Raw genomic sequence first — 14490 nt, 5'->3', positions numbered from 1 at the left:
ATTATTATTAATTCTTTACATGTAATTGGGAAATGAGACATACAGGCACTGGGACATAGAGATCTACCATGCCCTACTGGAAAGTCAACTGGGGCATGGGGGAAGGTATGGGAGAGAGCAGATTGGGGGAGGGGATATTCAGTGGGAACGTCATTTTGGGGTGGGGGTAGGGAAAATTGGGGAGAAAATTTGTAACTCAAAATCTTGTGGAAATGAATGATGTAAATTAAAACATAAAAAAGAGTGAAAAAAAGAAGCTAGAAATCATCCTTCAAGAAATTCTTAAGGAAAATTGCCCTAATATTTTAGAACCAGATGGCAAAATAGAAATTGAAAGCATTCACCAATCACCTCTTTAAAAAGATCCCAAAAAGAAAAATCCTAAGAATATTATAGACAAATTCCAGACTTCCCTGGTCAAGGAGAAAATATTACTAGTAGTCAGGAAGGAAAAAATTGAGTACTGTGGGAACACAAACAGGATAACACAAAATCTAACAGTTTCTACATTAAGGGATCGATGGGCTTGGAATATGATATTCCAGAGGTCAAAGGAGCTATGATTAAAACCAAAAATCACCTGCCCAACAAAACCAAATATAATTTTTCATAGGAAAATATGGCCACCCAATGAATTTTCTAGGCCTTTCAAGCATTCTTGGTGAAAAAAAAAGACTTTGACATTCAGATACAAGAAGCAAGAAAAGCATGAGAAAGTAAACAGGAAAAACAAATCAAAGGGAACTTATTAGAGCTGAACTACTTAAATTCCTACATGGAAAAATAATAATTGTAACTTATGAAACATTTCTCTGATGAGGATAGTTGAAGGGAATATATGTATGTATGTACATATATATGTTTATATAGAGTGGTATATGTGTGTATAAATACATGTGTGAGTATGTGTATATATTTGCACATGTATGCATAGACAGAGGGCACCAGATCAGTTGAATAGGAAGGGATGATATCTAAACAATAAAATTAATAGGTGAGAGACGAATATAATGAGATGAGATAGGGAAAGACAGAATAGGGTAAGTTATCCCATATGAAAGAGGCAAGATAAAATTTTTATAGTGAAGGGGAAGAACAGGAAGGCAAAAGGGAACTGGTCAACCTTACTTTCATTGAATTAGGCTTAAGGAGGGAATAATATACTAACTCAATTAGGTGTCTTACCCTACAGGAAAGTAGGGGGAAAGGGGATAAGATACAAGATAATACATGGCAGGGCAGATTGGGTGGAGGGTAGTTAGAAGCACATACTTTTGGAAAGGGACAGAGTCAAAGTAGAAAATAGAATAAGTGGAGGGTGGGATAGGATGGAAGCAATTATAGTCAGTTCTTCACAATATATCCACTATGGAAATGTTTTATGTAACTAGGCATGTACAACCTATATTGAATTGCTTGTCTTCCCAGTAAGGGTGGGTGATGAGGAAATGAGAAAAAAATCTGGAATTCAAAGTTGTAAAATCAAATGTTTAAAAATCATTATTATTATTATTATTATTATTTTCTACATGCAACTGGGAAACAAAATATACAGTCACTGGGGTATGGAGATTCATCTTGCCCTACTGGAAAGTTGGGGAGGGTGAATGGGCAGGATATAGGAGAGAGCAGATTGGGGGAGGGGTATTGAAATGGATTGCTGTTTTGAGGTGGTGGGCAGGGGAATATGGGAAGGAAATCTGTAACTTTAAAGTTTGTGTAAATGAATATTGTAAACTAAAAATAAGTAGAAGAATATTTTTTTAAATAAAATAAAATAAAGTTGTCTCAGATTTGTTAGGAATAGTCTAAACCTTGATATGAATCTTATTTTCATCATTCTTCAGTTACTTAAACTTTCAAATACAGAAAATATCACTTCATTTGTAAAATCTTTAACACAGAGGCTTACCTATATTAGGCATTAAATAAATGCATTTATACTTTTAAATGACTCTAGTATCTTCTGGAAGAGACCCGTTGCTTTATCTTTCAACAATTTTTTAATTAAATTTTTGTTCAATTTTCTTTTGTTCTTTCTTATTCCTCACCTGTCCCATATGATACTCATCATGCTTGTGAAATTATGCAAAATAAATGTCCATAACAGCCATATTGCAATACATATTCATGGAGACAAAGAACTTGTGGAAAAAAAAGCATAATATTCAATCTGCACTCAATTTTCATCAATTCTATCTCTGGAGATATTTAGCATTTTTCAACATGAGTCCATTGGAATTGTCAAGGATCAGATTATTTAAAAGAATAACTGTCTTTTATAGTTTATTGTCATTAAAAATGTTGCTTTTAACATGTGCAAACTTCTTCTGGTTCTGCTCACATCATTTTGCATCAGTTCATATAAATCTTCACCAGCTTTTTTCTGACATTCATTGGAGAAGCTTAGTTTTACAGTCCCTTTGTTATAGGGTTTTATATTATTGTATGGAATGAGAGAGTGCCCTCTTGTTTTTATGACCGTAGGCATAGTGTAGCTTACAATTCCTACAGCTTAGGTGCAACTGTCAGTAGATTCATGTCTTATGTTTTTAATAAATTTTGTATGTGCATAGGTTAGTGGGCCAGCTAGACTTATGAAAAATACACTGCTTACTGAGTTTAGATGTCAAGAATATTACATCAAACAATGGGGATATTCTTAATTAGAAGTTTTATTAACAAATGATTAGGAACACTGGGACAGGGAGGAAAGGAGAAGGGAGGAGACCATGAATATAATTTAAAAATACACATTAACATAGAATAATACTCAAGTGAAGGTGGTGATACATTGGAGATCAGACAGACATGAGTCAATTCAGCTTTGAAGGTTTTCTTCTGTGGGAAGTTTTATTACCCCTGGGTGTGATAGTATGCTCCAAAATGCACTTCTGAATGTGTGATACTTAGTTCCTGAATTTGCTATCCATCTGGAGCTGGTCAACATGTATTTTAAGATTTAGGACATGTAGTAGATTTTTGCTGCAGAGAGGAAAGGGAAGCTGATGGTTAGTAAGGTATTAGTTTTAGGCACCTGGCCATATTAACCTTAAAAAATATTGATGATAGTACTTTTGTAGGTTTGGAGTCCTTAAAATATAACTGTGCTTAAACAAAGACTATCAAAGTGGTCTCAGGATCATCAGGCCTAACATTATTACAGCATAGATTCAAGTCATTCTTTGAAATGGTTGGAGCATTTTACATTTCCAAAAACAGTGCATTGCAGAACCTAGCTTTCTGCATTCCCTATAAAATTAGTCATTTTCTTCTTTCATAACAGTCAATTTGACAGGTATCGGTCATTCAGAGTTGTTTTAATCTGCATTTTTCAAAATATTGGTGACTGAGAACACTTTTTCCATGGCCATTGATAGCTTTGATTTCCTCATCTGAGAACTGCCCAAACATATCTTTTGACTGTTAATCAATGAGGGAAGGCTTTTGTTTTTTATAAATTGGAGTAAATATGAAATTTGAGGCTTTTATCAGAAAGAATTTGAGATAAAAGTTTTTAAGTTTATTGCTTTCCACCTAATTTGATTTTTTTTGTTTAAAAATATTTTAATTTTGTATAATCAAGATTACACACTTTATCTTCACTGTCTCCTGTTTAGTACAGAAATCTTTCTTTATTCATATATCTAAGTAATTTTTATCATGATTCCTTAATTTGATCATATCATTCTTTATGTCTAAAACATGAACCTACTTTTAACTTGTATTGGTATGTGGTATGAGTTGATGGTCTATACTTACTTTCTGGCAAACCTTTTTCTAATTTTCTCAGAAATTTTTGGAAATGATGATTTCTTACTCTCAAAGCTTGGATGTTTGTGTTTGTCAAATATCAGATAGTCATTTACTAGTGTGTATTTTGTACCTAATTCATCCCACTGATGCATCAACGTATTTCTTAGTGAATCTCAGATTGATGTAGTATCTCAGGGTGATGTAGTGGCAAGCACCCCAGCATCCCTAAGCTGCCAACACAGATTCTTAGATCTGCTTTGCTAAAGGAAAGCAATTCAAAATAGCTTAACAATCTTGCTTTAATCAATCAAACATATATCATTTACTTAGTTCAGGGGAAAAAAGGTCAGCACCCTGAACTTCAGAGTATACAGAGGTTACAAGCATAAGTTACAAGAACACTTCTGCAGACAGGCTTCCAAACTGTCCAACCATTACATACATCCATACCTAATACCAGTTAGCAGAAAGGGAAGAATCAACATCTGGGTTTTCAAAGACAGGGGGCTCTCAACAGCTGCCCAGAGTCTCATCTGGTCAAATCACACAACACTTCTCAAAGTGAGGCCCAAAACAAAATCTCACATCAGGCATTATATACCTTCTCCTGGATCAGAGAATGTAACAACCCTCTTGACCCACTGCCCAATCACAAAGCACCAAAGTGTGGGTGTTCCTGACAAACAATCCTCCCACCACAGGCTCCAGGTGCAATTAACCTAGGGGCAGGGAAGGTCTTAAAAATTTATGTTCCTATAACATTAGCACCAAGATCTTTCATGCCTGTAGCTCAGATAATTTACATTTGAATTAGCACTAAACATCTCTTAGGTTACATTTTCAAGATATGCATCTAAAGTTACCAAAGTAGCCAGAGGGCCTTAAACAAATACAAAGTACATTGCATTTTCACCTCAATTCAAAACAAGAATCCAAATAAAGTTATTTTGGGTGGAGTGCAGTGTACTTCTCCTCACACTGCTCCAGCCCCTGCTCCCAAGTACTGAGGGGCAGCTGGGCAAGAAAACTAATAGGGTGAGGTTCTTAGGGGTCCATGGCCCTTTACCTCACCCACCATAGACACTATGGAGTCCATCCTCCTCTGGGTCCCAAACTGTGGGATGCAGCAAGGAAACACATTCAGTGCCCCTGCTTTGCCACACAGTCCTTATCTTGTCCTGTGGCTGAATTCCGAACTCCTGGGTTCCTTCTCCTCCCACAGGAGGCAGCTACTTCTGGCTTCTGCCCTGGTCCTGATTCAGGTAGCTCACCATTCCTGCTCTCAGCTCAGTGAAGTCAACATGCAGGCTGTTCTTCTCTCCTGTTCCATGGCTCCACAGAATCACAGCTACAACTTGGAAACAATTATCCCAGCCCCCATATTTTCCTTTTACTCTGCTGATCCTTTTTCATGACACCATTTGTAGCAGCAAGGACCCCAGCATTCCCAGGGTGGCTGCCAAGACAGGTTCTTAGATCTGCTTTGCTAAAGGAAAGCAATTCAAAATAGCTTAACAATCTTGCTTTAATCAATCAAACATATATCATTTACCTAGTTCAGGGGAAAAAAGTAAGCACCCATAACTTCAGAGTATACTGAGGTTACAAGAATAATTTACAAGAACATTTGAGCAGATAGGCTTCCAAACTGTCCAACCATTACATACATCCATACCTAATCCCAGTTACCAGAGAGGGAAGAATCAACATCTGGGTTTTTAAAGACAGGGGGCTCTCAACAGCTGCCCAGAGTCTCATCTGGTCAAATCACACAACACTTCTCAAAGTGGGGCCCAAAACAAAGTCTCACATCAGGGATTATATAACTTCTCCTGGGTCAGAGAATGTAACAACCCTCTTGACCCACTGCCCAATCACATAGCACCAAGATGTGGGTGTTCCTGAGAAACAAGCCTCCCACCACAGGCTCCAGGTGCACTTAACCTAGGGGAAGGGAATATCTTAAAAATTTAAGTTCCTATAACAGATGATTACTGTTGCATAAGATAGCTTGAAATTTTTTTACTGTTAGTCTACTATTCTACAAGTTTTTTTTATTGATTTCATTGAAATCTTTCGACCTTTTGTTCCTCTTGAAAAAATTTGCTATTTATATCACTATAAAATAAACTTATGTATTTGAATTTCTAGATAGTGTTAAGTAGTGTTGTGATTTTTATATTTGTCCAGCCAACTTGTGAGCCATTAATACTTCTGTAGTTGTTTAGAGATGTGTTTATTTTGTGAAAAGTGTCATCTCTTTTTGGTCACCTACATGGTGAAGTGGATTGAGCACTGGTCCTGGAGTCAGGAAGATCTTAGTTCAAATCAAGCCTCAGTCACTTACTTGCTTTGTGACCTTGGTCAGGCAATTGCCAGTTGCCTTCATTTTCTTCATCTGTAAAATGAACTGGAGAAGAAAATGGCAAAGCACTCCAGTATCTTTGTCAAGAAAACCACAGACCATGTTATGATGAGCAAAAAATAACTTTACAACAAAAACTATAAGCAATCTTTTCAAATATCAGAATTTTACAGGAGTGTTCACAGAACTTTGGAACATGGAACACAATAGTGTCAGAAGAATTTGACCCAGAACACTAGAGGTAGGCCACTTTAATTAAAATTATTCCAACATTTTATTGAATCAGTAAACTTAGTGGATAGAAGATTGACTTACGAGAGTAAGAAATTTAGGTGGTAGATATATCCCTACATCATAAAGATATATGGAAGATGAGTTCAGTCATTTTCAATAATATTTGACTCAGTGACATTATTTGGAATTTTCTTGGCAAGGATGCTGAAGTAGTTTGTTATTTCCTCGTTCCGTTCATTTTATAGAGGAGAAAACTGAGGCAAACAGGGTTAAGTGACTTGCCCAAGGTCATTTACTAATAAGGGTCTGAGACCAGATTTGAAGTCAAGAAGAGGAGACTTCCTGACTCCAGGTCTATCCTCCTCCCCACTATACCACCAGACAATTAAATAGTTAATCCTAATGTGTGCTAGTGTTGGAGAAGATGCATGGCTCACACAATAAAGTCTTCTGACATGGGCTCATATTTTTCACCTGTTCCATTATGTGAAGCAAGAGGAATTAATATTGTCTTTGCTAAGTAGTTTTCCCACTTATCCCTCATCCTTCTATTTAGGGATTCAGAGGAAACTAAAATAACGAGTTCATCTGGATTCCCTATGTCATCAATGTTGTTGGTTATTATGGGCTTAGTGTGATATCCATAACCTGCCTTTTTTCCCTTAAAGATATTGCTCCTTCTCAGCATTATGCATGAGTTGATTACTCCCAATAGAAAACAATTTTCTCCAGGGTAAGGAGTGCTTTGCTATTACCTTCTAATATCCAGTACCTATTCTTGTTGACAGCATACAGTGGTTGCTTAATAAATGGCCTTCAAATAACTGTGAATTGGAAGAATATTAAGGAGAGAGGGCATACAATCTAAAATTTGAAAATGAAGAGTAATAAGAGAGAGAAATGAAAAACAAACAGAAGATGTTTGGAAGTTCCCAAAAGTCATTAGATTCATTTTACATGATAACATTCTTTTTTTTCCCAGATAACAATAATTGCAACAGAAGTTTAATGGCTTCTGTTTGTTTCCCTCTGATTCTTATTATTAAAAAGTAATTCAGTTTTGACATGAAAATAATTCTAACTCTTTCTGTTTTTCTAACCATAAAACTCATTCCCAATAAAAGTTTGCCCATATGTATTGAAACACCAATTCCATGGTACCTGATTAAAAAATGCATGATGGGAACATTAATTGATTATCTTGACTTATGGTATGGGAAAACATTAAATTTTGATAATGATCTGAATTATTGCAAATCTCTGCCTACAATCCTCAATAGAGATTTATTAAACAACATTTTCCCCATTGTAGTTGTTACTAGTACATTAACATTCACCAATTTACAGATAACCATCAATTTCCTATAAGGAATATATATATATATGTGTGTGTGTGTGTGTGTATAGACAAACATACGTGCATACTGTGTGTGTGCTCATATATGTCAGACCTACTCTTCCAATAGTGTGAATTACCTTTTTTTTTCTAATTTCTTAATTATTTATTTTAGCAATTTCCAAAATTTGTTCCCAAGTTTCTGGATTGTGAGGTTGAAAGAGCTCTAAAATAACTATTACAACCTTTTTATAGTGATGAGTGATCAGTCTTGTAACATCATCATCATTCACGGACATATGCTGGGTTTGTCCAGTGTGCCCATACTTGGTTGAATCCCTATTCAGGGAACATGCAGTATCTTTAGCAAAATAGTACACTCTCCCCTTCTCATTTATTCAGCTCCTCTGACTGATAATGAAAGACAATATAGAGACAAGTGTTGAAAGTGGCTGGAAGGCTGGTTTTAGAATTATGAAGTTCTAAGCTTAAGTCTTGGCTCTGGACACATGACAACTTCCTTTTTCTTCATACATTACTTTTTGTATTCATTCATTTGTTCATTCTTGAATTCATGCCCAATGCTTATCTGTGTGTATGAGAGAATGTCTGGTTTTTGTGAATTGCTTATTTGACAGATATAATTGTTGTAAGTACTTGATCACATTCTCTTCCATTTTGCTTCATAATGTGTCTTTTATATTTAGGTTATAATTCAATTTTTCATTTCTTTTGGAATATTATGAATGATAAGCCCTGAGTTGAGAGGCAACCTAATGTAAGAAGTAAAATATAGAATGGTGAATTTAAAATCAGGAAGATTTGGTTCCAACCTTATGCCCAATGTTAATAGGGTATATGAACTCTGCATATTATTAATCCTTTTATCTTGTGAGACCTGTCATAAAATGTGATTAATGAAATCACTTAGATATTTTTATCACTACTTTTAGATACTTGCTGTAAATGGAACCTTAAGACAATTAAAATGAAGTAAAGCAATACAACCCTCCCCCCAAGATCATTATACCATTCATTATAAGGATACCATTGGAAGAGAGTATCTTCTAAAACTGTTTTAAATCCCAGGGCTTAAGGGCAGGTGAAGATTGGCTAATTGAGGGGAACACAGTTATCAGCTATTTTCAAGAATATTAATAAAAATAATCCTGGAGAATCATCTATGTTATTAGGGAAAGTTTATGTTTTCAAATATTGCAGTAACACAACTCTTAGCCGTGAATTATTTTGTTTTCCTATCAGACCAAGGGAAATCTTTTGTTGCTAGGTTTCTGTATAGCACTAACACCAAGGAAAAGCATGCTACTTAGAAAAAGACAATGATCAGTCATTTACTTTTTTAACACATTTCACACCAAAACCACTAGATAATTTACTTGTGCTTTCCTTCATCTTGGATTTCTATAATGCAGTGCAATATTTCTAGTTCCCTCCCCAGAGTACTAGTTTAAACTTTTCTCCAAGTCTTTTTCCATGGAAGAAAGCTGTAAAAAAAATTGTCACACTGACCAAAGTAGAGCTGTCTTTTTTATGAGGTGGAAGTTGGAAGAATATGCAAGAGACAATTTAACACAATGAGAAGTAGCAACCAAGCACCTTCTTACTTAACCAGCCAATAAAAGCTCCTGACAAGTCCTGCCTCCTAAGACTCCTTACCCATACAAAGTCAAGAATGTTCTTTTAGCACTTCTTAAAGCTGATATAAATAAAGAGGAAATTCAAAAAAATAAAATAATGCCAATGGGACAAATGTAAAATCTTGTACATGATTTGTTTTTTTAAAAGTTTCACATTGGACAATATGTGTGTAGATATATGTATATATCTATGTGTGTGTTTATATGTATATAAACATATACATATAAACACATATATGTCATCCTTTTGAAGAAAACATGGAGTTTTTTTTTTAATGGATTCTAACTGAAGTATGATTCTAGGATATTGTATATAGCACCCTAGTATAGGATGTGACATTTGGTTGCATTCTGCCTTGACCCCACTTTTGGGTCATTGTGTTCAACTGTGTGCAACAGTGTTCATAATGGATTTTAATAAGCTACTAAGTGAACAAAGGGAGAAAACAATATTGGAGATATTAAAAAAAACATAATGCATCACCTGATATTCTTCCAGTAATACTGTGAGTTTTGAAAGTTGGCTATAAGGAGAAAAAATTATAGGAATATCATAGCTAACTTTCAAAACTCCCAGTTTAAGGACAAAATATTGCAATTCAAAAGAAAAAAAAATAAATACTATTGAGTTGCTACAAGGATGTATGTGTCTTCCACATTCAGAAAAGAGAGAGAGAGACAGAGAGAGAGAGAGAGAGAGAGAGAGAGAGAGAGAGAGAGAGAGAGAGCAATGCGATTAGGTAGGGGTAGAGCATAAAGGAGAGACTTTTAGAGAGGTGGGCTGGTTAAGGTTTAAGGGAGAAAGTTAGCAGGCAGAAGTAAAGCAAAGGAGTGAAGATGGTGAGGGTAAAAAGGGTCAGAAGGATAGTGAGGAATAGTAAGGAGGAGGAAAATGCACAAGTAATTATAGCTTAGAATGTGAATGGGATGAATTTACTCATAAAACTGAAATGGAGGACAGATTAAAAATTTGAATTCAACAATATTTTGCTTTCAGCAAACACTATAAAAATGAGTAATACACTCAAAGATAAAAAATCATTTATTATGTAAAAAAGCAGGAAAATTAATCATCTTAGAGAAAGTTAAAGTTACAATAGACTTAATCAAAAGAGCAAGATAGTGAAACTACAGCATGTGTAATTTATTATATTAGTCAATGTTGTTTTACACTATTTAAATAATTAGGCAGCATAATATACATGAGATATAAGTGCCAAAATTGATAAAGGAAGTATATGAACATAAATATAAAAGATTTCATACAAATAAAGTCAGATCTAAATAATTAAAGTAATTTGTATTATTCATGAGTAGGTAAATCCAATCAATGTAATTTTAAAATGACATTTTTACCTAACTAATCTATTTATTCAAAACTATCCCAATTAAATTACTAATAAAAATCTTATAAAAATAATAACAAAGTTCAGTGGAAAAAACAAAAGTTCAGTAATTTTAAAGATATCAGGAAAAAAAGATGTAAAGGAAACAGATTCAGTAGTATCTGATTAAACTAAGAAGAAGCCATTGTTAAAGTGTAAAATAGGCAATTTGTACTATTTTAAATTAAAATTTTCTCATATAAAGACAATGAAATCAGGAATATAAAAATGTAGAAAATTGGATGAAAAAACTTCTATAGTCGATCAGAAAGAAAGTTATTGGGTTGAAATATTGCTGTGGTGTAGGAAATAATGAGCTGGTTGATTTAGAAAAAAAAATATCGAAAAACTTGGAATTAGGAAGGAAGATGTTATCCATCTTTGAAGAAAGAGATTAGAAGTGGAAGTATGCAGAAAATGGTCTTACATATATGTATATGAGAGTATTTATTTTAAAAAAAAATCTGTACATGTGCATCTACATTTAATTCTAGTCTTCTTTAGGATGAGGTGTTGTGGAAAGGAGGGGAAGGAATAACGAAGTAAAAAGTGCACAGCAGAGAACGAAAGAAAACCTTACAAGGAAGCCAAGAAAGTGGGATAGCTTTGAAGACATGTATATGTGTGTGTGTATAATATATGGGTATGTATATAATATATGTATATGTACATACACATATATGCATGTACATATACACACATATGTTTGTATGTTTTTGTGTGTGTATGGAATGGCAATTTATGACTTTATAGTGCATTTTCTCATGTTCTACTGTGCACATGGCAATGTTTTTTTTAATTATTTTCTTGTTTGGTATTTAAATTTAAAAAGAAAAACTAGAACATGGCATGTGAATACTGGTTAAAGACTCCCTGCTGTTAGCACACAAAAAAATGTTCATATGATCATGGAATTTTAACTAAAATAGCACTTAAAATTTATGTCATCAAGCTACCAAGTTTTATGGATGAGTGGGAGTCTATCCAGAATACTACTGAGCACAAGAAATAGACCTACTATGGATGTTCACACTAGTGTTTATGGGGCTCATGCCACTCCTTCAAAGTATGCTATGTGTATGTATTTTGCAGTTGTCAAGAGTCTGATGCACCCCCAATGTCTTCCTACTGGTTTATCTATCCAAAGTGATTTATTTGTCTTTGCTCACCCTAAAGAGAGGATCACTGGAGACCTGTTAATAATTTTCTTTCCTCTTTTTTTTGGGGGGGGGTGGGAATTTGCCAATTCTCTTCTATACAGGACTGAATAAAACTCCCTCCAAATGGTTTGCAAAATAAAACAAAATAAATTAAAAACAAGTAAAAGACCTGTAATTTGAACCCAGGTGATCTACATGTACAGAACATTCCAAAAGTCTGATTTACTTTAAGCTTAAGGAAATTTAATTTAAAAAAAAAATCTACCCAAAGATTTTTGGCATCCTCTTTATAGCCCAGTGTTTTTCCTAACTTAGAACAAATATTAAAAAAAGAAAATTGGAAATGCATCTGAGGGGAAGAGATGGATGTTTTCTTCAAGAATCTGAACAATTATTACAAAAGAAGGGGGAATCAATTTTTTTTCTGCTTCACAGAGAAAACCAGGAGCAATGGCTGGGTGATATAGAGGGGAAATTTAGTTTGTGATAATATAAACTTCTTACAAATAATAGATATTCCAAGGTAGATTGACTACTCTTCTGGACAGTGAGATTCTCGTCTACAAATTGTTTTCCTCAATAAAATATATGTTTAGTAATAGCAAAAACCATTTTTTTATTCATCTGTGTAGGCACAATGTCTAGAGTTATTCCTTCATCCAGAATTTTTTTAAAGTTTATTAAATTATTTCCCCAGTTAAAGATACATAAAACAAAGTTAGACTGTTTATTATTATAGTATATAATGAGTTTGTTTTATAAAGATGTTGCATATTAATCCTTTAATAGGTCCTTTTAATTAAATGCTCTACTAAACTAGGATTTATTGGAGGTTGGCCTCCAAAAAATATTAAAAAAACATTCTTTCACAGCATATTAAGAGAAAGGTTATTTTTTTTCTCTAGAAGATTATAAAAGAATAAGAGAGAAGTTGAAATAAATCTAGCACATATTTACTTCTAATAATGTAATGGAATCATATGCTACATTGGGCCTTAAAGAGAGGGCTTACATGATTTTTTAAAGAGTCTTTTCAAGGCACCTTTCACTTCTTTGTTCCTCAAGCTGTAAATCAAAGAATTGAGCATGGGGATGACCAGAGTGTAAAAGACAGAGGCCGTCTTGTCTGTGCTAAAAGAATGTCTAGATTGAGGCTGCAGGTACATGAAGAGAAGTGTCCCATAAAATATAACCACCCCTGTGAGGTGAGAGCCACAGGTGGAGAAAGCTTTGTACCTGCCCTTAGAAGAGTTCATTCTGATAATGGCCAAAAGAATGAGCATGTAGGAGAAGAGGATAACTGAGAGGGAAGAAACCAAATTCAGTGCAGCAAAGATCATAATGATTAGTTCAGCATTACTTGTGTCAGAGCATGCAATGGCCAATAGAGGGAGACTTTCACAGTAGAAATTTCTTATTATATTTGATTGACAGAAAGATGATTTAAAAGTCTCAATTACAACCACTAGACACAGAAAGGTGCCATAGAGGTATGAGCTAACCACCAAGATCCAACATACCCTGTTTGACATGATAACCATGTAGAGAAGGGGTTTACATATAGCTACATAGCGATCATAGGCCATGGCTGACAGGATAAAAAGTTCACTGGCAATAAATATCCCAAAGAAAAATAGCTGCATCATGCAACCATGATAGGATATAATATTTTTCTCCTCTATGAAACTAACCATCATTTTTGGCCCGATAACCGTGGAATAGCCAACATCAACAAATGCCAGATGCCTGAGAAAAAAGTACATGGGAGTGTTGAGGTAGGAATCCACACTTGTTAGGATGATCAGGCCCAGATTCCCCACAACTGTGGCCATGTAGTTGAGTAAAAACACTACAAAGAGGGGACCCTGAAGCTCAGGACGGTTTGTGATGCCCATGAGAATGAACTCAGTCACTTGGCTACCTGTGGTTTCATTACAATTGATCATTTCTTTCATCCAAGGGACATTATCTGAGAATAAAAGAAATAAACCTTCTTTGAGTGCTGTTTGCATTGATTATTAGGCAGTTATTTTGTAGAAATATTTTAGATAAGATGATCAGGAACTTTCCCATGCAAATAAAATTTAATTTCATCAATTTAGTTGTGATCATTTCACAATATTTTATATAATATCACATATCATGTCATATCATATCATAACATATCACCATCCTGTTACCAAGGAAAATGAATTTGGTTTTATTTACAAAATAAACAGCAGATTATTAAACTATTTATCCCTAAATGAAGGAATAAAGTAGTATCATGATTATGTTTTTAAAATTTTAAATAATTTATGGGTCAAAAAATTTTAATGGTATTATGATGGATGACAGCATGTAAGAAAACCTTAAAAACTGGTGAAACAGAAATCAAGTAGGTTTTGATGCTAAGAAGAGATAATTTATATATATATATATAATATGTAGACATATACATATATACATATATGTGTATGCATATATCACTTTCCCAAGTAACATTATGCCGGTCACTAAACCTCCTAATTGGGGGGGGTATTGTCTATGACTATCAAAATGATAGCCTATGACAAGAGATGGGATTTCCTTTTTAGGAGGGTTGTAAACAATTGAA

The 14490-nt window shown here is 34.3% G+C and overlaps 1 protein-coding gene across 1 annotated transcript; it reads right to left on the bottom strand.

Annotated features, from left to right (window-relative positions):
• Window positions 1-12889: 12889 nt before the first annotated feature.
• On the bottom strand, window positions 12890-13849 carry LOC138163588 (olfactory receptor 8K1-like). Its single transcript, XM_069091030.1, has one exon. The coding sequence runs from the start codon at window positions 13847-13849 to the stop codon at window positions 12890-12892; it is 960 nt and encodes a 319-aa protein (XP_068947131.1).
• Window positions 13850-14490: the final 641 nt, after the last annotated feature.

The sequence above is a fragment of the Petaurus breviceps genome, unplaced genomic scaffold, assembly GCF_028583685.1.
Source record: "Petaurus breviceps papuanus isolate PSGF00001 unplaced genomic scaffold, PetGlider_PUasm1.0 188, whole genome shotgun sequence".
Lineage (NCBI taxonomy): Eukaryota > Metazoa > Chordata > Mammalia > Diprotodontia > Petauridae > Petaurus > Petaurus breviceps.
Note: the sequence above shows the minus strand (reverse complement) of the source record. Positions and strands in the feature narration are given on the sequence as shown.